The sequence below is a fragment of the Lemur catta genome, chromosome 6 (assembly GCF_020740605.2).
Source record: "Lemur catta isolate mLemCat1 chromosome 6, mLemCat1.pri, whole genome shotgun sequence".
NCBI classification, from domain to species: Eukaryota; Metazoa; Chordata; class Mammalia; order Primates; family Lemuridae; genus Lemur; species Lemur catta.
Genome location: NC_059133.1, coordinates 93837438 through 93862715, shown reverse-complemented (window position 1 = coordinate 93862715; position 25278 = coordinate 93837438). Strand labels below are relative to the sequence as shown.

The 25278-nt window shown below is 50.0% G+C and overlaps 1 protein-coding gene across 1 annotated transcript in view; it reads right to left on the bottom strand.

The window, feature by feature from the left end:
* The window catches only part of ANO2 (anoctamin 2), a 329714-nt gene extending 308783 nt beyond the window's left edge, over positions 1-20931 (bottom strand). Inside the window, exons 1-2 of the mRNA XM_045554545.1 lie at positions 20911-20931; positions 19772-20098 (exon numbers count right to left, since the gene is read on the bottom strand). Of these exons, the coding sequence (XP_045410501.1) occupies positions 19772-20098; positions 20911-20931 (348 nt within the window). The remainder of the gene's footprint in view (positions 1-19771; positions 20099-20910) is intronic.
* Between the last annotated feature and the right edge of the window lie 4347 nt (positions 20932-25278).

Here is a 25278-nt window from a genome sequence, read left to right as displayed (position 1 = left end):
AACCAGCAACATGTTTGATACTCAGAGCTGCAGAGGGTAGAAAGGCAGAGAGCTGGGAAAGGGAACAGGATGGGTGAAGTCAGTGTTTAAGCCAGTTCCCCTGACACACAGGTTCTGAAGTTCTCTCAGTAGCAGCATCCAGCTAACCCCACATCGCAGCCCTGGGTTGTAATGTGATCATGGCCAGCCAGACCCCTCGGGAGCTGGTGAGGTACCAGTACACCCAACGTTCTCTGCCAGCTCTGGTCCACGGGAAAGATGAGGAAAAATACAGGCAAGCAGAGACATTGCCCTGAAGACAGGGCTGTTTGGATCAGGCATCCGTTTCTGAGCTCCTCCTAATCATGAGAGATTTGGCTTTCCATACCTGTTCCCAGCACCCATCTAGAGGGCAGAGGACAGCTTAAAAGGCTTTTGTGAATTTGAGTAAGTAACTAAACTTCCATGGGCCTCCATCTGTAAAATGAGACCTGGATTAAAGACTCTCAAAGGTCCCTTCCAACTCTGACTTTCTGAGTCATCAAAGGCTTACAATAAAATAAAATGGAAAAAAAAAAAGCTAAAATAAACTCTTCCTTTAAAAAAATGGGGGAGCATTCACTCTACCTCTGCATTAACCTGTGGCCACTGCCATGCCGGTGCAGACTGGGCCTGGACAGGAAATGGCCAAGCACACACCATCGCCCCAACCCCCTCACCTGGCGCTCGCTCACTTCATCTGCTGAGTATTTAATTAGAACTGGTGATGGCTGCTTGGAAAGAGCCAAGGCCAAGAGGGCAGGAAGGCGTCTCCTTGTTCCCGGCTCAGGAGACTCAGAGAAAGCCCAACAGCTGGGACAGGCCTCAGTCTAGGTCATTCCCCTGCCGGCAGCACTTTGATGGCTTTTTGTGTTCATCAGTTCAGACGTTCTCCTGGGGAAGGCCTTGACTCAGAGGCGGTGGGGCCCTCGCAACAGGGTAACTGGCTCTCCCCATCCCATTCCCGACGTGGTTTGCTTTCTGAAGGCTGAAAATCCACGATTCCACGCCGACAAGGCTGCAGCGGTGGCTGCAAGAGGGAGCTGGAGGTGTTAGCAACCCCAGGCAGGAAGTAACAATGAGCAGATTCAACCTGGAAAAATGTGGCCTTTGCATCTGGGGATAAATAATCAGAAACACAAATACTCAGGTGGGAGGGAGATGCCTGGAACAGGAAGCAGCCAGACAGCATTTGGACAGGAGCTTGCAATGTGATCTAGTGACAAAGAAATTGCTGGGGGATTCATGAGTGGGACGCACGGAGGTGATACCCCAACAAGAACAAGGAAGGAACAGGGGTGAGGCCAAGCAGCTGTTCTTTGCCTCCCTGGAGCCCAGGACTAACTGGACCAAGGGTTTGCGATGGCAGCAAGAGAAGTTTGGATCAGACGCTAGAAAATGTAGGGAGATGTCATCTGAGGGGATGGAGAAGCCCCTGGAAAGATGTTAGAAGAACTGGGACATGAGCAGCCTGTTCCAGAGCTGGAGGCATGGACTAGACGACACACATTTCGTGCACAGGACTGTGTAATTCTGCAGAATGCGGTGAGCGGGCGAGCTGACCTGCTTGGTAAATGCCACAGGATACAGGAGGTGGAGGAACACAAAACAGCCCAAACGCTGAAATTTAAGACCTGGAAAAAGTCACATGACCTGCCCTAAGCTGGGGAAAGAGCTCCGATGTGCAGCCGGCCAGACTCCCTCCTCCTCAGGCCCACAAGGAAGATACTTTCCAATTCTCCCATTGCTCCACTGCCAAGGGCATAGGAGCCTCAAAGGGAGCCTCCTGGGACAAGTCCCCATGTACATTAGCCCAGCGGGGCCAATCAAATGCATGCCATCGGACCTGTTCCTTTGCCAACATATGGTTGCTCTGGAGGGATTTTGGTTAGACCTTAAGAAGAACTCCCCTCCTCAGTTTTGAGGAGTGAACCAAAGAGGCAATTTATATTGTCTTCCTACAGTAAGTTTATAGGCTAGAGTGTGCTTAGAGTTGTATAAAGAGGAGATAACCCTCTTCAACTAAAGCACAGTGAGAAAGTTATAGGTGCACCTCGCTGCAAACACATTTGATATTTGAAAGTGCACATTTACAAAGTAGACCAATTAAGTTGATAAGTCACTTTTAAAAAGAGCTCACTGTGACAAGCTACATTAATACACTTAATTTTTGGTGTGAATTTTAAGACCAGTGTTCAATACAGCAAGCTAGACTACTAGCTCAAATCACGCCACAAAGGTGGATGATCTATTCACAGGCCCAGGAAAACAAAGGTTTCCATGATTCCAGCAGAATCTTCCTGGGGACCATCCAGCCTCCTGGTGAGGTATTAGATATGGGGTCTTAGCTCTTGGGAGAGTTTGCAGAGGCTCTAGAAAGAAGAAAGGACAAAAGCAGCTGTCTTTCCAAAGGTCTATAGCATCTAGACAATCAGGCAGTGTTGGAGTCTCACCCTGGCCCATAAAGCCAGGCCAGAAGAGGAGTGGGGAAAAAATAGGATGGGAGACTACACATCTCCCATTATAGGCAAGTCATCCCAGGAGCCAGAAAATGAAAGTGTGTAAAGGATCTTTGGATCTGAGATTAGGGAACTGGAATGGCAACCAATCCTGAGCTTCTGACACATGTCAGTACTGCACTGGGCACTTTGACATGCAGTGTACCGTTTAGTCATTTGTTTCCTTGCCAATGATTAAGCACCCACAACATGCTAGTCTTCTGTAAAACAATTCAACCAGATTATTTTTAAACTGGAGAGATATGGGATATCATGTGATTTGTCCACAGCTATACACCCCTTAGTGGCTGAGCTGGGATTCAGATTCAAGCCAGCATTCAAACTGGTGCTTTACACCAAAACTTTCTCCTTCAGACAACCTTCCCAGCCTTGCCATTCTTAATTCCAATCATTATAGTAAGACAGCATGTATAAACATGTATAGATGTGTATATACATGCATGCAGACAGCAAGGTCTGTGCAATTTGCAATTACCCAAACCCGTAGAAGTGAGTGGCAGCAGAGATAAGCCACAGCCCTTTGGTCCTGGAGGGAATTGCACCTGCATTTAGAGGAGGAAGATTCCATCATATCTGTGTAATTATGCTTGGCGTAGGCTAAGATTAATAACTGAATGGGCTCCCACTTCATGAGCATCCCAGCAGCAGGAGGGAATGACCTGGAATGCAAGAGCCTGTGAGCAAATGAAGCACTCACCCTCCATGCCTAGCCCCCCATGTAGTAAACCTGCACAATGACAGGGGCCATCTTGCATGCCCCCAGGCAATATCTGGCCTTCTGTTTCCTTCAGTAAACCCTGACCTCCCCAAATGTCCCAACCACCCAATCATCCTCCTCCTTCACCCCAGACCAGCATAGGCCTCTGCATTTGAGGGGTGTTCCATCACAAATGCTGCCTGGTTGATACAGCATTAGTCTCTAAGGTGAGAGCCTTATGAAAGACGAAGGAAAGGAAGGGAGGATTCCCATCCGGGCCATGGTCGTTGAAAAAGGAAAGAGCCAATATGGTGTGGTTTCCAGACCCCTGCTCCACTGCCCAGGTACCATAATCAGCTTGGAGCTTTGATCTCTATGAAAAGTGTACCTGCACAAAGAAGAATTCTACTGAAGGTTCTGAATGAGAGCCCTGAGAGTGAATCTGAAGGAGGGAGAGGGAAGCCACAGAAGAGGAAAGCTTGGCATGCCCAGGACAAAGGCCTCCTGGGCCCACCATGTCCTCTCCTATTGCCCATGGGCAGGACATACACCTGTGGAGCATCCAACACTGCTCCCAGGTGGAGCTGAAATTCCACACTGCCCTCTCTGCAAGAGCACCCAGTGCTCCCTCAATTCTTGCAGTGCCTCTTTCCTCTGCCTGTTGGCTCCATATCCATCCAGCTGTCTCAGGAGTAGTCCTGAGCAGACTGATTCTCGCCAAACCCAGCCCATGGGTAATTAAAAGGTATCTGCAGGGATCCAGCCATTCCCCAACCCATAACTTCCCACCTAGGCCAATAGGAGGGAAGACAGGGTCAGCAGAACAGAGGAAACAGTGAAGCCAGCATGACCTTGATACCAAAGCCAGGAAAGGACACAACAAAAAAAGAAAACTACAAACCAATATCCCTTATGAATGAAGACGCAAAAATCCTCAATAAAATACTAGCAAACTGAATTCATTAACACATCAAAAAATAATGCACCAAGACCAAGTGGGCTTCATCCCAGGGATGCAAGGATGGTTCAGCATACACAAATCAATAAATATGATTCACCACACAAACAAAAGCAAAAACAAAGACCATAGATGCAGAAAAAGCATTTGACAAAATCCAGCACCCTTTCATGACAAAGATCCTCAACAATCTAGGCATAGAAGGAACATACCTCGGAATTATAAAAGCCATAGATGACAAACCCACAACTAACATCACACCAAAAAGTTGAAAGCATTTCCCTTAAGAGTTGGAACAAGACAAGGATGCCTACTGTTACCATTTCTATTCAACATAATACTGGAAATCCTAGCCAGAGCAATCAGTCAAGAGAAGAATATTAAGGGTATCCAAACTGGGAAAGAGGAGGTCAAACTATTGCTCTTCACTGATGATATGATCTTGTATCTAGAAAAACCCAAAGATTCCACCAAGAGTATCCTGGAATTAATAAATAAATTTAGCACAGTCTCAGGATACAAAATCAATGTACATAAATCAGTAGCATTTCTATATGCTAATAACAATCAAGACGAGTCAAATCAAAGACTCAATACCATTCACAATAGCTACAAAGAAAATAAAACATAGGAATATACTTAATCAAGGAGGTAAAAGATCTCTACAAGGAGAACTATGACACTCTGGGGAAGGAAATCACAGAGGGTACAAACAAATGGAATAACATATGCTCATGGATAGATAGAATCAACATTGTTAACACGTCCATACTACCCAAAGTGATTTACAAATTCAATACAATCCCCATCAAGTTACCAAAGTCATACTTCAGAGATCTAGAAAAAATAATTCTACACTCCGTTTGGAATCAGAAAAGAGCCTGAATAGCCAAAGCGATCTTAAGCAAAAAGAACAAATATGGAGGCATCATATTACCAGACTTCAAACTATACCACAAAGCTATAGTAACCAAACAACATGGTATTGTACAAAAATAGAGATAGACCAATGGAACAGAACAGAGAACCCAGATGTAAAACCATCTATCTACAACCAACTGATAGATGACAAAGCAGACAACAACACACACTGGGTAAAAGAAGCCCTATTCAATAAATGGTGCTGAGAAAATTGGATAACCACATGCAGAAGAATGAAGCAGGACCCCTACCTCTCACCACTCACAGAAATTAATTCAAGATGGATAAAAGATTTAGATCTAAGCCATAAAACCACAAGAATTCTAGAGGAAAATATAGGAAAAACTCTTCTAGATATTGGCCTAGGCAAAGAATTTATGGAAAAGACCCAAAAGGCAATCATGGCAACAACAAAAATTAATAAATGGGATTTGATTAAACTAAAAATCTTCTGCACAGCTAAAGAAACAATCAGTAGAACAAATAGACAACCTAGAGAATGGGAGAAAATATTTGCAAGCTACGTATCCAATAAAGGGCTAATAACCAGAATTTACAAAGAACTCAAGCAAATCAGCAAGAAAAACAACAAACAATCCTATTAAAAACTGGGCAAAAGACATGAACAGATGCTTCTCAAAAGCAGAAAGACAAATGGCCAAGAAACATATGAAAAAATGTTCAACATCATCATGGAAATGCAAATTAAAACCACAATGAGATATCACCTTATCCCAGTCAGAATGGCTTTTATTAAAAAGTACAAAAACAGTAGATGCTGGTGTGATACAGAGAGAAAGGAATGCTTATACACTGTTGGTGGGACTGCAAATTAGTACAGCCTCTATGGAAAACAGTATGGAGATTCCTCAAAGAACTAAAAGAAGACCTACCATTCAACCCAGCAATTCCACTACTGGGTATTTACCCAAAGGAAAACAAGGCATTTTATCAAAAAGACACCTGTACTCAACAATTGCAAAGATGTGGAATCAACCCAAGTGCCCATTAATTCATGAGTGTATTAATAAAATGTGGTATATGTATACCACAGAGTACTACTCAGCCATAAAAAATGAATTAATACATTTTGCAACAACCTAAATGGAACTCGAGACCATTCTCTTGCCATGAGAATGGAAAAACAAACACCACATGTACTCACTATTAAATTGGATCTAACTGATGAGCACACAAGTGCACAGAGGGAAGTAAAACCCAGTGGGAAGCAACCAGGGGGGAGGGGAGAGGAGGGAAGGAGAATAAACCTACCTAATGGGTACTATGAACACTATTTGGGTGACAGACACACCTATAGCCAGGACTCAAGTATCAGAAAAACGATCCATGTAACCTAAAACATTTGTACCCCCTTAATATTTGGGGGGAAAAAGAGGTAAGTGGAGAATATTCTCAAGTTCAGAGGCTCTCTTCTCCTCTCCTGAACCTTCCTAAGGGCTGACAATCAGAATAGTGGAAGCTAGGACTTCCCCTCCCCCCACAGCAGGAACCTCACCCCTGGAGAGGTGAGACGTTGCAGCAACTAAGTGCTCAGCTGGGCCTGAATCCCTCACTGGTACTGGCTGCTTGACCAAGTTATGTAACCTCAGTTTTCTTATCTGAAAAGTGGGGCAGCAATAGCAAATATTTTATTGGGTTGTTATAAGGGTTAAATGAGTGACTTTATGAACCTAGCACAGTAGAAACATCTGTTACTACTAACAACTTCAAAAGCAGCAGTACAGTGATCAGGGAGGGAAGGGTCTAAGATTCCTGTGGGCCCAGTGGCAGGAAAGAGAGAACAGGCACTCCTGGCAACACAGGAAAGGAGGTTTCTGGGGACTGGAAGGACATAGGGTCCCACTGCTGGAGAGGCCCTCAAGACAAGCCATGTCATGTCGACAGTTCCTGACATTCTGTCCATAGGAAATTGTGTCTGCATCTTTTTTCTGAAAGATTTTATAATTACATCATGGAGACTAGACTGACAGGAACATGGACGTCACCAGGTTCATGGAACGGTAATCATTATGGCCTAAGGAATTTTCCCAATGGCACAGAGCTAGAAGGCGCTGAAAGAAAGAAGAGAGGGAGAAAACTAGAGAGGAAGAGAGGGTGGAAAGACAGAAAGAAAAAAGAACACTAACAACTCCCGGGCCCAAGTTCTTTCCCCAGCAGGTCACCAAATCCCCACAACACGGGACCAGAGGGCAGCCGTTCAGGGGCTCAGATTTACGCCACAGGTCTCCTGACCACTCCCTTCCTCCTCTCTCCTGCCCTCTCCCTCCCCACTTCCCTTCCTCTGTCTCCCTCCAACCCTCCTTCCCTCCCCTGCTTCTAGATTTTGCTCTCCCCAGCACTCTGCTCAGGGTGGGTGGCTCTGAGCAGGCTGCAGGTTGCCACGGTGTTTTCGTCCCTGTTTGGGGAGAAAGATGGGAGAAGAGATGGGGCATCAAAGGCAAAGCACTCTGGGAGGAGACGGACGAACTGGCGAGGACCTGGGTGGAGAGAGGGAGGGATGAGCAGAGACTCCAGACTACTGTAAGATGAGGCAGGGCTTGGAGGAGACGAGAGAGATTTCCCCTCCTTCGAAAGCCTTCCTTGCCAGCCCCAGCTCTTGGACATCTCTCCCTTAAGACACAACCCTGTTCCTGAAGTCTTCAGTCTGTCCAGGGACATGTGCAGCTCCAGAGAATACGCTAAGTGTCCTGGTAATGCTGTCCAAGTACAGAACGAGGGGCATTAGATTACAGACATATACAACATAGCATCAAATGACATCTTTTAAATAATGGGAAAGGTAGTCCCTTTTCAATCATCCTGCAAAGATGAAGTCTCTGTTTGATACCAATGTATCTTTAGCCTCTCTGATGCTAGCTAAGCTTTCCTCTTAACAAAGAGTGAGCAGGCCCCAGCCTCAGACATGCTGCTGCCAACAGTATCCAGCCAGAAATTAATGATGTCATTTTGTTTCTGTTGTGTTTATTTTTGCAATTATTGTCTGTTTCTTGGCCAGTGACATTAATTCTCCATTTATGATAATGATACAATATTTTCTTTTAAAATAAATTTAAGTTTCAAAAGCAAGCCAATTTAACAAAAATATTCAGCAAATAATAATACAGATAGTAAGTGGCTATGCCTAAAATTATTTAACTAGTCAGCAGTGGCATTCAAAATCATGATCACAGCATTCAGATAACTGAAATTTGTGAAAATTTTCGCTTGGGAAATGAGAAAAGAACCAATCAGCGTATGTGACCTGAATTGTTAACTCTCTGATCGTGTTTCTCTCATTTCCTAACCAGACAGTAAACTCCCTCACCTCCGCCTTTGGGGATGCACTCATTAGGCAGTTTCATTCATTCAGAAAACGGGAAGGAAATTCAACTCAGCCCAGAGGGTGGGCAGAAAAAGGAAAATTAAAGCACAAAGGTGGATGGGGTGAAACAGCCACCTTCAGCTTATTTTTTAACACTTTACTGTTCGTGAAGTATTTCACCCGTGGAGGGTGAGGGCTACAGATCTCAGATGAGAACACAGACCCAGCGTGGCTAAAAGTCTTGCACAAAGACACACATCAGTGAGCCCTGCCCTTTAACCTCGGACCCAAAGTTCTTCCTAGCATATCATGCTGCTGGGGAAGTCCAGGTGAGGAAGGGCAGAAGGCAGCCCCACAGATAACCACTGACGCTCTCAGTGTTCAGCAAGCAGAGCTGGGTTGCCCAGACCCTGCTCACAGGCCTGGCCTGACTTGGCCCAAACACGGCCTCCCCAGCCCCACAGTGCACGGTGAGAACAGCGCACAGCGGCACACGCAGCCCCGGCACCACAGCGGGGCACCGTGTGCAGGAGGCCAGCTGCAAAGCCGCAGCAACTCCAAGGGCCCCGGGCTTCCATTCTGAAGCCTTTGGGGGTCCCTGCGTCTGCACAGAGCAGCATTCCCACCAAATTCCACTCCTCCGACTTCCTGTTCTGGAAAAGGTGCTGAGACCCCCAGGCCCTCTCTGAGGCCTGAGACACCTCAACCCTCCAACACCCTGCAGATGAGCTAAGTGTAATTTCCCCAGGCTGGAAGAGCCCAGAAAGAAGGGAGAAACACAGTTTTGGCTAAAATATCCACAGCCAGAAATACCCCATCCCTCAACACCTGAGAATAATTGATGCCTGAGTGGAAACTCAACAAGGCAGTTACAAGAATACCAGCGGTCCCCCAGTCCAGGCCAAGACTACAACCCCCTGGACTGCTGGGTGGGACAAGTCCGGCTGCCGGCCACGGCGGAGGGGTATGCAGAAGATGAAACTCCCCAACCAGCCATGCTCACGGAAGGCGCACATGCTAGGAGACATCAGCATGGACCTAGGGTTCTCTAGGAGTCAAATAGCAATTTCCATGAATATTGCTGGGGTGACAAACCCTCTGATGTTAGCGGAGCTCCTGGGCAAGCCAGTAGGGATGAGGCAGGTGGGGTCTCCAAACTGCACCTGTCCTGTTCAGTGGACACAGCTAACAGCCTGCCAGCTGGTCTTCCTTTTACTGCCATTGTAATGGCTGGTTTGTTCTCCCTTGTAACCACGGTGTGCAGCAGGGAAGGCTGGGAATACACTGAGGGTGCCATTGCTTTTGTTGGTTCTGGATGTAAAAAGGAGCATTATCCCATCTGGAGAAAGGCCATCACCCCACACAGACTCACCAATCCACTCACCCCTTTGTTCACCCAGAACAAGAGTCGGCCTTCTGAGCAGAATACGGTGGATTCACGGAATGGCAGAGCGGGAAGGGGCCCTGGAGACGCTGTGCAGGAGCTGTGAGAATGCCCACAGGTCACGGTGGTCTTTGCAGAGCTCTTTACAAAGGTCATCAGAATACCAACATGCTCTACTCCGCCATTTAAACTGGGATCAGTCTAGTAAAAGAACCATAAGGACCGTATGCAACAGAAAACCACAACCCAAACTAAGCTGAGAAATTAAACACGACTGGCCAATTCTACGTGAGTCCATTAATATCGTTTCACTTCTCATCCGCTCCTTCTGCCCTCTACAAGTACGTACTGGCAGACAAGGAGTATCAGCTTCCAAAGGTTTAATGAAAAGATATGTAGAGCATTTGTAAATCGAGAAAATTATCTTTACTCATGTAATTTTTTCAGTCAATTGGGAAAACACTATCAATTTTTAATTTTAGTATAGACTACCCCAGCCCAAGTCACGGGAAGCCAGTATATTCACATACACAGGTGGAGAATCCTCAAATTTATGCCCAAACTTCTTCTCTTCCAGATGGAAACTCAAGACCCAGAAAGAAGCCAGTTGATAACAGAACAGGACCTTGAACCCAGGTCTTCTGCTTCTCAGCTCACTTCCTTCCTGGGTTCAGGCGCACGACGGACTTAAACCACACGCTTCCAACGCGTGGTTAGCCACGCAGGCCTGAGCAGCAGCAGCCGCAGCAGCACGAGGAGCCCAGTGATGCCCCTGCCCCCAGATGCCCCCGCAGCAGGGCTGCTCAGGAACCCTGTCCCAGCAAGTCAGTCCCCCGAGAGCAGCTGGTGGGTGTCCCCATCTGGTCTCCCTTCACACCGCAGCCAGGCGGGCTGCTACTCTCTGCCGGTGGCTTCTCCTAGGTTTGGGGGATGGTATGTTCAAGGGTTTATAATCATTTGGGGGCCATGGAACCCTGCGACAGTCAGAAGAAATCTATGGACCTCTTCTCAGAATGTTTTAAAAGTATAAAATAATTATACATGGCAACAAGGAGACTAAATGTGTAGAAATAGAGTTATCAAAATATTTAAACATAAATTTGTGATATAGTAATATAACTTGCTTCTTTATCAATACATTAAATAACAAGACCTAACAGCACATCTAAAAATTGGCATCATTTCAAAGTGGAAATGAGTGTATGTGCTTTTGGAGATTTGTACAACAATGATGTGACACAAATCTATGTGTCATTTCTATTGGTGACAGTCACAGGAACTCATAGTAATGTAGGTTTTTGCCCATACCTTAATTGAAGTGAATGCTAAATTTCAGTTAAGTGTTGGTGGAAAATAAAGATGTCATTTTCTACCATCCAGGTTTATCGATTCTACCCCTGAATTCTATTCACAAGATCCCCAAGATTTCAGAACCCCTGATGCTTTCACAAGGCCCCAGGTGTCGTCAGATACAAGCAGCCTAAGAAGCTGACCAGGTGCAGCAGGAAGATCCTGTCTGCGGTGAAGGGATACTTCAGGCTGAAATGGCCCCAAGGACCATCCTCACCATCCAGCAAGCACCAGATACAACTGCTGTGCACATCTTCAGACCTCAAAGGCTCAAAGACGTCATCGACCACATGCTAAACTTCTCAAACTTGCACAGTCCTCGCCAGCGTCTCAGCTTGCTGAGGGTGAGTCCTTCCTGGACACGTGATAGGAATTGGAAACACAGCCCACTCACTTCTGCTGGGGCCCCAGCATCTGGGAGGTGACTTATCCAAGAGCTTCAAAGCAGAGTTAAGACTTCCCAGTCCATCAGACCACCAGTCACTCTCCCAGGACTCCCTTCTCACCTCTGTCACTACAGTTTTATTCCTCATTGTGTGATTCCCCCAGCTCAGATCTGCCTCACTTGCGGGCAGGGCCTTGTCTTACTCACCTCTGCACCATGAGCTCCCAGCCCCTAGCAGGTGCCAGGTAGATGGCTGCTAAATGAGAAGCAGGAGAAAGGGACCAGAGACTGAGCCTGGCAGGTCCCCCCAGCAGCTGCTTCCCTCTCGAGTATCCTTCCAGCTGCCGTGACTGACCAAGCAGCCTCAGACTGACAAAGACCGTGAACTTATCCAATGACAAATGGAGAAGGACCTTCCTCCTCAATATGTGTCTCAGAGCCCAAACATCTAGCAATGCCACGAAGAGGGACTATTAGCAGGACAGAGACCAACAATTCTCCGACTCTCTCTTCACCAAATACAGAGATGGATGTAATGACAGTAGGGAGCAGGGGTGATACTCAAGGCATTTAAAAGCCAGCACAGCATGTTGTTAAGCTAGAACAGACAGGCACAGCCACGAATGCCCGGCACAGTCACACCAGGAATACTACCTGATGTCAGCCTCACAGGAAGATAATACACTTAGCCAGAGGGAAGACCGACCTAACAGAAGAAAGTTAGACTCCCTCGGCTTACTTGTTTGCACAGACTCTGTAACATCAACATGTAATCTGATTACAGCACTAACCCGCCGTGTGACCTTATGCGAGTCACATCCTCTCTCTGGACTTCCGTTCCTACTCTCTGATGAAATTCAAAGAAATTATTTCAACCCCTTACAACTCTAATGCTATGATCCCATTTCTCACACATCACCCATGGCACCAGGTAACAAAGAAAACCAGCAAAGCACACAGCCAGCCAAGGGGAGCACAGGCCAGAAGCCCTTAACAAGGACAACCGCGACAGTCACTGATACGTGCCCTCTGGTACTGCGGGATGGGTTATGGCAAATCAAAGCCCAGAAACCTCCTTCTAGCCCCTTTGGAGGAATCCTGGAGACCACCAGAAACACCCTGTTGATAGATGGAAGACACCAGACGTAATGGACTTGAAAAAGAGCCACACCCGGCTCCCTTCCACCTCTGTGCAAACCCATACCCTGCTTCTCCCTGGGCCGGCTGGCCCATATGGTTCCGTGCTCAATTTCTGGACGGTGTCATCTCATGGCTGGGAGAGGGCCTGGGCCAAAAGCCACCCTGGGGGAGTCCCACTGAGACTCCTAGTTCCAAAGCCCAGCCCTGCTACTCCCGGGCTTGACAAGGCGCTTTGTGTTTCCTAGTCCGTGAGAGGGACGCCAGCTGCTCCAACCACCTTGGTGGGGTTGCTAACATGAGCACCAGACGAGAACACTGAATGTTAATTTTTTCATCATAAAATCTTTGGGAAAGCAAATAGACATTTACCAGCATGGGGCCGACCTCCCCAGGCTGCTGAGCCCCCCACTGCCCCCTCCGTGCCTGTGCTCTCCTCAGCCAGGCAGTCCCAGGGGCAGGGGCTGCGGGGCTGTCTGTGTTGTGTTCCCTGAAGGTCCCCTGGGGTGGGAAAGAGAAGCGGGTGAGAAGCCGGAGGCTCCAGCTTGCTGCTTCAGGGCGGGGCTGGTGGGGCAGGACCACATCCAAGACCAGGGGGAAATCATCGCGTCTTCCCCAGCCATTGGTGGGAGTCAACAGCAGTGTGACTGCTCCCCACACTCAGGAGAGCACAGCGGCCACCACCAAGACACAGCGAGGACTGGGGCATCATTAAAACCCACCCTCGCATTCTCCCTGCATTCGCGACAGCCCTTCCTGAGAACGCAAAACGCTCATCCCACTCCTGAGGGGTAAACAGATTAATTTTATAATGGAGTCAACGGGGGCCTGGGGACCCCCATCCTATAGAAACACACCACTACCCTGGCCAGCACCAACAGCCTGCCTCTGTGGACGCCCAAGGCAGAGCAACAGGCAGGGAGACCTCCAGGGGACACTGTCACCCTAGAAAACAAAGCAGCAAGGTTTTCCTAAGGATTCTAAGTCCTAGTTTTCCCAGCAAAGCAAAACCAAAGCAAGATTTGAGAGTTGTAAGAGAAGCCGGTGCAACATAAGTTCTGTAAGCGTAAGAGGGAGAGAGACGGCAGCAGGGCCACGTGTTTACTCTGCGAGGCGGCGCAGCCATACCACATAAAAGGAAATGGTCCCAGGGCTGGCCTGGTGCTCCAGAGGCCAGAGCAGCCCCCAGGGAGAGCAAACAGCCCAAAGTCTGGTGGGCTCACTGCTCTGACACCACATACTCCTTCCGGAAAGGGAGGATAAGGTACTCCCTAAATCAGTCCCCCTTTGGATAGATAACTGCTGGCCCCTGCAGAGAACCATGAATTCTGGGAGGGAGGAAGGTGCTATAAAGTGCTTGGCAATTCTCCCTGGGATGACAAAGATTCCAGAAGATCAGAATCTCCAATGGGGTTCAAACCCCAGCTGGGTCCCGTAGTAGCAATGTCACCCTGGCCAAGTTACTGAGCCTCTCTGAGCCGTCTCCTTAGAGAGCCAGGACCGCAGGCTGTGCGTGGAGACCAAGCGAGTGAGTGCAGGTAAAAGAAGGACCACCCGTAAGGAGCACTCAGGGGCCCTCAGTAAAGGCCATTCCTTCCTTAAAACCACAGATGAAATCAAACCCTAAAGACAGGACTTTCTGAAAGCCACCTCCCCCTTCCAGAGGCCCTGGGGGACAGATTGTCCTGTTGGCTGTTTTGTCAACCATAGAAAAGTCCTCCTGAAAAGCAGGGGAAAGGGGAGGGTGGCTGAAGTCGAGAAACAGTGGCCACTTTGGGAGACTGAGAAGACATTCTGATTTCCTTAGCCCTCTTAGCCACGCAGGCCCTGCTGGGAGCGCATGATGTCACCCACCCAAGATGTCCCCTGGCCTGATCCTTTGACTCAGAGCAGTAATTCTAGTTGAGGTGCCAGACATCCAGGCTGTGCCAGGGACACCCTACGGCTGGGGGGGAGGTGGTCTCCTCTCTGCAGAGAGAGAAGGATTTTGGTCATTCCTGAATTTCCCACCTGACACCAAGTCACAGGGGAGAGCTCTGCCCTCTGAACGAGACTGTGGGCCTCATGGGCCCACTGGAGACACCAGGCCTTGCTGGATTAAGCCAGCTCTGCTGTCAGGTCCCAGGTGCCCTCCTCCCAGGACAGCTGGCCCCGAGCAAGGACACCTGGCCCGCCGGTCAATGCCTCTCCTCCACTCCCAGGTTCAAAGATCTAGCCGCCCACAAAGATGAAGTCTGGGGCCATGTCTGCTAGAATTTCAGGGCCTTCAGCGTGGGAAAAGGCACTGCACTGTGCCTGGCTCTGGGGCAACCCCTCCCCCAGGCGCCCCTGGTGACAGTGGTGCACCTGAGGCTCTGCTTCTGCCCTGCTGGCTCCTTGGGTCAAGACAGGAGGTTTAGGGGCAGGGAGGAGGAGGTGGGCAGGTGGGACCTGCCTCGAGCCGTGTCAGGACGCCTGTTCAGCTCACCCACTCTATGGCCCCCTCGGCAACGGAAGAAATGAACTCTGAAGTTCGGGGCTAGATCAGCCTCCCGAACTGCTGAAATCAGCCTCGCGTGTGGAAGTGATCCCCATTTCCAGGCAGGCGGCCCTCGCTGATATGGACTGGTAGTGAGGACGCAGGTGTCTCTGTCACCTGTCAGCCTCTCCAGGGACGTCTTTAAATGGAATTCTAATCAAATGCCAAACCTAAGAAAACATATAGGCAAACTACGGTATAGTTGTCTGAGAATATACTGAATTGTCTTTAAAATACGAACATGAGCAATGTCAATACATGGAAATACACACAAAAATGAAAAAATGAAATCCCAAATGGAAGGTATGCATCAATTATCCCGTCAAAAGCATGCCCAGATATCAGCTAGAATCAGAAATAAATTCTATGATATTCAACCACTTAGGGTTTGGGGGATGCAAAGTTCTTTTCATCTGTAAGGCTAAGTGAATAATTTTTAATGGATCTCTGATAGACTTAAAGTCAAAGTAAAATCAGATCCTAAAAGACAGCCCAGCCCAGAAGGGTGGGGCCACTGAGCAGGCGGGGCCCCTGCACCTGCTCCCAAGTGCCGCCAGGGGCAGTCAAGCGAGGCCCCTCTCGCGTGAGGCCTCCGTTCCAAGCTGCGGCTCACTGAGGCTGAGCGTCCTGCCATGGAGAAGACTTGCTCGCAACCTCACAGGCTCCAGCTGACGGATCCCCAAACAGTGTGTAGCACCAACATGGCACGGGCCGGGGAGCAGTGACCAAGAAGATCACAGAATGCTGGTCCTACAGGAGGTGACAATTCCTCCTCAACCTTGTTTGGGATGACACACAGTTGGAGGCAACCTAAGTGTCCATTATCATCAGGGACGTGACTAGGTACATGGCGGTGGCTGCAACCGCTCATCCATTAGAAATCATGGGTTACACGTACGTGCAGAATGTGAATGTTCTGGAAAATATAGTGCTGATAGAAAAAAGTCAGAAACAGAATGGGCTACAAAGGTGCCTTTCATGCAAATTAAAAATGCATACAGTTCAGACAAATTGTCACCACCAAGAGGAGGCCAAGGAGACCTGACAACTAAATGTAAGGTGGTCCCCTGGATGGGATCCTGGAACAGGAAAAGGGCAGTTAGTAAAAACTAAGGGAATCTGAATACAGTACAGATTTTAGTTAATAATAATGTATCAATATTAGTTCATTAATTATAACAAATGCACCACATTAATGTAAGATGTTAATAATAGGCCGGGTGTGGTGGCTCACGCCTGTAATCCTAGCACTCTGGGAGGCCGAGGCAGGTGGATCATTTGAGCTCAGGAGTTCGAGACCAGCCTGAGCAAGAGTGAGACCCCGTCTCTACTAAAAAACATAGAAAGAAATTATCTGGACAACTAAAAATATATAGAAAAATTAGCCGGGCATGGTGGCACATGCCTATAGTCCCAGCTACTCTGGAGGCTGAGGTAAGAGGATCGCTTGAGCCCAGGAGTTTGAGGTTGCTGTGAGCTAGGCTGACGCCACGGCACTCTAGCCTGGGCAACAGAGCAAGACTCTGTCTCAAAAATAAATAAATAATAGAAGAAACTGAGCACAAGGTATATGGGAACTCTCTGTACTATCTTCCAATTTTTCTGTAAATCTAAAACTGTTCTAAATAATAAAGTCTATTTTTAAAATTTAAAAAAAACTACATACAACAAAACAACGCTATGCATTTCCCAGAACCATGATGCCTTGCACTGACTGCCTGTGAAGGAGCAGGCAGTGCGGAGGTAGTGGGTATTTCAAAAACCAGCAGGAGGGTCCCTGTGCACGCCAGTGAAAGTAACGCACCGCGGTTGAGAAGTACAGTAAACTCAGCCCTTCATATGCGTGAGGTCCCAGCACTATTTGTAACCATGATTTTGGAAAAGAGAAAAACAACACTGCAAAACAGTAGGTCACAGTGGCTGCAGGAGTGGTGGGGGTTCTGACGACAGAGGGGCTGGAAGGACGTGTGGAGCCTTCATGAAGGAGAAGAGTTACATGAGCCTTGCAGCCGGGGTGGGGGCTGGGAGGGAAGCGATTTGGGTGGTCACACAACAGGGACAACAGTCCAGGACATAGTCCATGCCCCCATCGAACACCAATCAGTCCCAAGAGCTATCTCTGTGCCCTCCTAATTCCCAGCCAAAGCTGGGAATATCCAGCAAAAACCAAAATGGGACACAATGGAGGGCAGCAAAGATGGACAGTGACGTTAGCAGGAGTAGTAGGAGTGGCCAGGACTGTTACATTTTAATTTCAGATAAACAGTGAATAATTTCTTAGTGTAAATATTGCATGGGACATACTCATGCTAAAAAAATTATTTATTGTTAATCTGGAACTCAAATTTAACCAGGCAAGCTGCATTTTAGTTTGCTAAACCTGGCAACTCTAAATAATAATAATAGTATAATAATAACACTTATTGTCACTGTTCTAGGTACTTTATTGAGGTATCTTGTTTTATCTTCATAACCACCCAGTGAAGAATGTATTGTTATTCCCTTTTTATAGGCAAGGAAACTTTGACTCAAAAGCATCAAGTAACCAGCCCAAGGTTGTGAGGCTAGAAGAAGTCAGGCCTGGGATGTGAACACATGTCATTGGCCTTCAGAGTCCACCCTCTTGAGCATCTATGTCCTGTTTCCCAACTGAGCAGCTGACCAAGCCCTGGCCTCTGCTCCCTGAGACCTAGCGACAGACAGGGGTGTAGACTGTAGCTCCCACAGTGGAAGCGCCACAAGCTCCTTCTATGGCCCTCAGAAAGCACCATCACCTTGGAAAGACCTTTTCACCAGACCCCAGTTGGAGTCACCAAGTGAGCTCTGAGTTTTAAAAAATGCAAATCAGCACTCCTACAGCAAGTGAGCCCAAAAGTAATCCTGAAAGACCACACTCTTACTACCCTGGTGGAAAGACTAACCCTAGAGGTTAGTGTTAAAGGCCTGGTGAAGCAGCATAGGTTGGCACTGCAAGGTGTGAGCCAAGCCACGTGCCATTCTGCCTGGGGACAGAGAAAGGGATGAATGGCCTCTGGGGGGTCCCTTCCAGTTTGAAGACAGCATTAACTTAAATCTTACAAAACAGATTTCTGATGAGAATAGCATTTCAATCCTCAGTATGACACCTTTTAAAGTAATCACAATGAGCATTTATTAAGTGCCTACTATGTACCAGACGTGCTAAAGTATTCACTGTCCCTTCTAATGAAAGTGCAATCTAATGAAAGCACAATCCAGCAAGGCATCATTATTTCGCAGATAAGGGACCTGAGACTCAGGGAGGTCACTAATTCACTCAGCTAATACTTAGATCAACATAAGATCCTTGCCTTTGTGGAGTTAGTGGGGGCACACACAAAAAAGCAAATAAATTTATCTCGGTATTTCAGGTAACAGTGCTAAGTGTGATGAAGAAAAGTAAAGCAGGGTTGAGGGACAGACAGTGCCGGGTGTGGGGGGAATTTTAGCTAGGATGGTCAGGGACAACGCCTGGAAGGAGATGACGTTTGAGCAGAGACCTGAAGTGAGAGAAGGGGCATGCACAGGTCTGGGGAAGAGTGCCCAAGGCAGAGGGGACAACCAGCACAAAGACCTGTGATGAGTGTGACCACCCACCTGAGATAAGGCCAGTGGCCTGGTGTAGGGTACAGAGGGCAGAAGGGTTAGGGGATGAGTGTGGAGGGGACAGCAAGGGTAGGTCATTTTTAAAGGATCACTGTGGTATGGGGAAATGAATGAATAAGTGTATGAATAAATGAATGGATGGATGGATGGGTAGATGAGTGGATGGATAGATAGTGGATGGATAGATGAACAGATGGAGGAGTAGGTGGATGGATGAATAGATGGATGGATGGATGGATGGATGGATAGATGGATGAGTGGATGGATGGATGGGAGGGATGGATAGATGATGGATGAGTGGATGGATGGGATGGATGGATAGATGGATGGATGGATGGATGGATGGATGGATGGATGGATGGATGGATGGACATGTGGATGAATGAATTTCCATGGATTTCCTTAGGCTATCTGCGGACCAGAGGTGAGAGTATAAAAGCTTACAAATTGATAAAAATATGTCCAATGTATGTCTCAATTCAGTTCCCAAATATGTCCCAAATCAGCTCCCTCACGGACCCCCAGACAAGCACATTCCTTAATGAAGGAGATCCCTATAGAGGAATTTTGATCCAAAATTCAAAAAGCAAACCAGGTCTTCATCCCAAGGAGACCATTATGGTGAAGGCCACCAGATAAGACATGAGCGAGTCAGGGGGAAACGTCTTGTCTTCACTCCAACTAGGCAACTTCCAATTCCCATAGAATAGACTGCTGCATCAGCACCACCCCCACTACTAGCCGGAGCCCCCAGCAAGGGTGCCAGCAATACCTACATTCTTCCTAAGTCCTTGGGCAAGAAGATCTGGTTTCCCAACAGCAAAAAAACATGCTACCTGCCAGAACCAAGCCTAGGCTCCTGCAGGGTGGCGCTGACCACCAGGAGCCCAGCTCTGTGGTGCCATCCCACCCCAACACCTGCCAACTGCCCAACTCACCTCCACGTCCTTCTCGAGCTCCAGCCCAGCCTCCATCAGATTGTGCTCAAACTCCTCCCGCTGCTCCTTCCTCTCCTCCTCCAGGGCATCAAGCGGCCCCAGCTCAATGTCACCTGGGCCCCCAGCATGGGGCTCCTTGCCCGTCTCCCCGTTGGAGACAATAGCCAGTGAGTGGCCAGGGGAGCCTTGGCCTGGGTGTGCCCCACGTTTCCGGTAGTGGTAGGCGAGCACATAGTCGACCTTCCTCTGGTTGTCATGGAAGTGCATGCGGCTCACACGGGCCTCCGAGGACACGGGCTCATTGGCATCCAGGTAGTTGTTGATGACCTGGCCAGAGAGAATAGGACGGGGATGGTGAGAGACAGAGGAGGCTGATCTCTGGGCCCAGAGAGGTAGACAGGGAAGCAAGACCTTCAGGCCAGAGGCCCTGACTGCCCCCATGAAAGGACAGAGTGGCCAGGTTCATCTGTCACAGCAGCCCACACAGCCCTCCACTCACATGTCTACAGTCCGGGCATCAGTGCCATCACACATGCTCCAACATCCATGCACATACATGCACTCATACACACAGGCTGTACCTACAGCACCACCTGCCTGCACACACACAAGCACATGCCCACTCCTGCGTGTGCACATACACAAGCACCTGTCCACTCCTGCGTGTGCACACACACAAACACATGCCCACTCCTGCGTGTGTACACACACAAGTACCTGCCCACTCCTGCGTATGCACATACACAAGCACCTGTCCACTCCTGCGTGTGCACACACACAAGCACCTGCCCACTCCTGCGTGTGCACATACACAAGCACATGCCCACTCCTGCGTATGCACACACACAAGCACCTGCCCACTCCTGCGTGTGCACACACACAAGCACATGCCCACTCCTGCGTGTGCACACACACAAGCACATGCCCACTCCTGCGTGTGCACACACACAAGCACCTGAAAATGAACCCCAACCCATTTCACTCTTGTCTCGTGCACCAGCAGTCCTGCAGAGCATACTCTGATCTACACACACAACCCTCCACACGCAACGACACACCCACACATGCTCACCTCCTTGCAGATCCTCACATCTGCCTGCAAACACTCTACATGGTATTTACACACAGAGAATACTCACTGGCAGGCTCTCTGGATCCATCGGAACAAAGGCCAATTTCTAGTCACCTGGCCTAGCCCCACCTTCCCACCCACAAGAATTCACTAGACACTGTTCACAGCCCACATAGTCCTCTTCCTCTTCCTCTCTGGCCGCTGTGAGGACCCTGTCAGAGACAGCAGCAGGGGAACTGCCTCCTGCTCTCTTCCACGCCAGAGGTGCAGAGGTGGGAAGAAGAGGAGAGAGACCAAGGCAGAGCAGGGGAGGGACCTGCCTCCCTCCCCCTGGGCGTTTCCCTGTTTATTACTGGTTTGAAACGCAGCTGCCTCTGCAGCCACCTGAGAGGTCACCTGGGCAACCAGATGAAGCGCCAGGCACAGGGGAGAGTCTTGGAGGCACCACTGCACAGGAGAGATGGCTTCTCAGGCCTGCGGGAGGGGAGCCAGGGAGCCTACAGGCCAACAGGTGGTGTCACCAGGCTTCTCCCGCCTTCTCCCTTCCCACCCTCCTCTGACCGGAGGAAGCAGTGTTGCTGAGAAATTGTGCTGACTTGGAGGGAGAGAAGAGAAAAAAGCCCCACCAAAACCCCAGGGCCTCTGGCACACACACATGCTCCCAGCTGCAGGCTCCCCCAGTCGAGAGGCTCCCCAGAAACCACCGCCAGGGCTGGCCCGTCCGCTGCCCGTACTCACAGATCTGCCGTGGGCGCACACTCCACCGGAACTGCCCCGAGGACCTGGGGCCCGGGGGCCTGGCACCTTGAGATGCTGCTGTCCACGTCTGGGGGCCTGGCCCCCTCTGGCCACGGCTCGAGGGCTCAGCCGGCGTGGGGAGCCAGGGAGCAGGGGGATATCTGTGAGAGGGAAAGTAATGTCAGATGATGCGAAAACAGAGAAACTGAGGCACTGAAGAGAAAAACCTTGTGGCCCTAAGAAAATGGCCCGTGTCTCCTCACAGCTGCTTCCTGGTCAGAGCCTAGTGCCGTAGTTAGCCACGTTCATCTGGGCCACGGGAGAGGGGAGCCCCTAGAGGGAAGTGGTACGCCCCCCCACCGACACACGTGTGCACGCGCGCGCGCGCGCGCACACACACACACACACACACACACACGCACGGGCCTGCAGCCACCAACAGCAGCTCCTTCAGATCATGGCTGTCCTAATCTCCCATAATTCCCAGACGAGAGGAGAGGGGTGGCATCGGCCAAGCCAGAATGGCGCACTGCCTGGAGAGACACCTTGAATTAATGGCCAAAGGCTTAGGCTCTACGGCCTCTCCCACAGCAGCAAGACCGACCGGCACTGTGGCCAGCCCCTGCCCCTGGGGCAGAGAGCAAGCACAGACCCCTGGGGGCCTGCAGAGGACAGGGGCATCCTCTGAACAGAGGGCTGTCCTCCAGTGCCCTTGAGGGGTCCTTGTGCTCCAAGGCCCAGAGTCAAAGAGCCCTTCTAACAACCCAGGACAGCAGTGCACAGCTACGGCAGAAAACTTCCAGCATCGCCCCGGAGGCAAAGGTCCCTGGTAGTGACAGCACTGTAGATGTTAGAATGGGAGAGGACCAAGAAATTAAACACTCTGACTACGCACAGAGGAGGCCACTGAGCCCAGACAGGGACCAGCAGTTGCCAGAGTCTTGGGCCTGGTCAGAATCCGTCTGTTCCCGCCTTCGAGAAACAGTCTGTCCAGCACAGCGGCACAGCCCGTGCACCTGGGCTTACGCCTCAGCTCTGCCACTTGCCAGCTCTGTGACCCCTTTGAGCCTGTTTCAACGGCTATAAAGACAGGAGAGTCCCAACCCTGCAGGAGTGAGGTGAGAATGAGAACAAGAAACAGTGCGTGCAAAGCGCCTAAAGCCGTGATTAGCCTATGGCATGCAATAAAATATGGTGACTACAATCGTTCTTATTACTTTCATTTTAACCTCCATGAGGGCAAGAAATAACACCTTCTACCTCCAGCTCAGCTCCAAGCACCTGCTGCATGAATGAATGAATGAATGAATGAACAAAAGGCAACTCTTCCGGCTTTCTTGAAACAGAGCTTCCAGTCTGTCACCAAGTTGTGGTGCTCAGCTCTCGGATAGGCAGTGTCAGGGGACCTGGAACATTCAGTCCCTGCGCTTGAGAGACACAATCGCTCTTTGAAGAGGGGGCTAACATGCAGGAAACACAGCTATGACCAGCAGAGTGGAGCTTTCATAATTTATTCCTCTTCTGTGGGCTCTGGTCTACATTGTGGGGGCCAGAAAGGCTAAGAAGACAAATTATTATAGGCTTCCAGAGGAACTGAGCCAGAGCTGGGACCTGGAAGGTGAGTAGCTGCTGCAAGGCCAGGAGGCGGGAGGCTTTCCCAGGGTGAGGACACAGACAGGCAGGAGTGGACACGCTTGCTGTCCCTGTGACGGGGCCTCTGGCTCAGGACTCTAAGGGACAAGCTGCCTCCTGTGGGGCACAGGCTTGCCTCGTCCCTCTTCCCTCGTGCCTTTCCGCACGCCTGCCCCAGCTGGCCCAGGGCAGAACTTGGAACAGAAGGTGGAGACCCCAGAGAAGGCCCCCAAACCTCCAAATGCATGTCTGAGAAACCAAGACAATCCAGATGCGTCACTGGGGCAGGTGACAAAAGCGAAGCTCACTCAGGACCACCCTTCCCTGGCAGCCATGTTCAGATTTGCGGCTCAGGGCAGCTCAAATTCAGCAGCAACCCAAAGCTTTGGTGCAACTGCTGTCCAGGAGCCACTGTCCCCTGAAGCTGTCACCCAGGGCTTCAGGCTGGCCCCAGGGTCCCACTAGCCATCGCAGCAGCTCCCTCTGCTTGCTCCCTGGAGACTCTGCTTTCGTCCCCTCCCTCCGTGACTAGGGCACAGCACATGGTCCAGCTGTGCCAGCAGCAGAGAGGGCCACCAGGCAATAAAGACACCAATGTGGAGGGACGCAAGAGAGCCAGCTTCAGACGGGAGTGCATGTGAGCAGCACCGGGCCGCCAGGAAGGCTGGGGCAGGTGCACGCGCCCCGGGACTCCCTAAGAAGCTTAGGAGCCGGGAAATGAGGTCAATGAGAAGTAAAGGCCACCGCACACGGCCGCGGAACACAGCAGCCCGTGTGGAAATTACCTTTTCTCCATTCCCTGGTGCCTCGGCTCGGAGCACATGCCGCCTCCAGCGACAGATCCCGGTGTTCCTGACCACGCTGCCACGAGGGCAGGGGGCGTGGCTACCCGCCTCTGGGTCAGTGAGACGGACTCTCCCAGGGCTTGGGCCTGGGCCCTTCTCCTCACTCTGGCCCTCTCCCTGGCACCCTCGTCCACTCCTGAGCCCTTCTCTGTCACCTGCTGCCGATGGTGCCCAAGTTTTACTTTGACCTCTGCTCTCCTGCAGGCACCAGGTCCACGAATGCCCCTTCCTGCCTGGATGTGTCAGAGCCTCCTCGAAGTCAACAAGCCCAAAACCAAACTTAGGACCTTCTTTCCACGAGAGAATTCTGCTTCAGTGCTCCCTGCCCTGCAAATGCTCCCCCCACACTCAGTCCACAAGCAGCCGAGATAGCCGCCTTCTTCACTCGTCCCCGGATCCAACGTGGTGCCAATTCTATGGATTTTATCCCTGAAATATGTGCCAAACCCGTCTGTTTTTCACTCCTCCAAGCCTCCCACCCTAGCGCAAGCTCTCACCCTCCTTCACCTGCAGGACTGCGATGCCCTCCCACCAGGTCCCCTGCCTCCCCTCATGGCTCCCCACAGGCAGCCAGGGGTCCTTACGAAATGTCCATCGGCCACGACATGCCCGAGTGCAGAACCCACCGGGGCTTCCACGCTTTGGGGTCGTGAGCTCCTGCGGACCATCCCATCCACGTCTCCATTTCCTGTCCCCGCGTCCTGCGGGCCCCGTGGGCTCCAGCCACACTGCCCTGCTCTGACGCACCTCGCATGCTCCCTCCCAGCCCACCATCCTGCACGTGTCCTTCCCTCTGCCTAGGGCACTCTGCCCCCCTCACTCTTCATCTAGTCGTGGGCCACCTACTATTCTACTCACTGGGGACCCAGAAAATCAAAACTAACACATTCTTATTTCAAAAAGCTGCTGGTGCCGGTGTAAGACTGGGAAATTCAGATCCTGCTAGCAATGTTAATTTGCTTCCATCCCAGACATGATTCAAGTTCCACAAGCTGGAATTGTGGTGGATTAGGAGGAACAGGGCCACCAGGACACACACGAATTTGTCAGACAAGGGCCTGGTGTCACTGAATAAAGACAACCCAGTGATCGTCCAGTCAAAGAGGCTCCTGTGTCCCAAGCCTTCACCCAGCTCCCCAAGTGACCACTCCAAGTGACCACCCCACAGGTGATAGCCCCTCTTTCAATTGTCCGGGGCCCTCATAAGCCTCCCAGAGCAC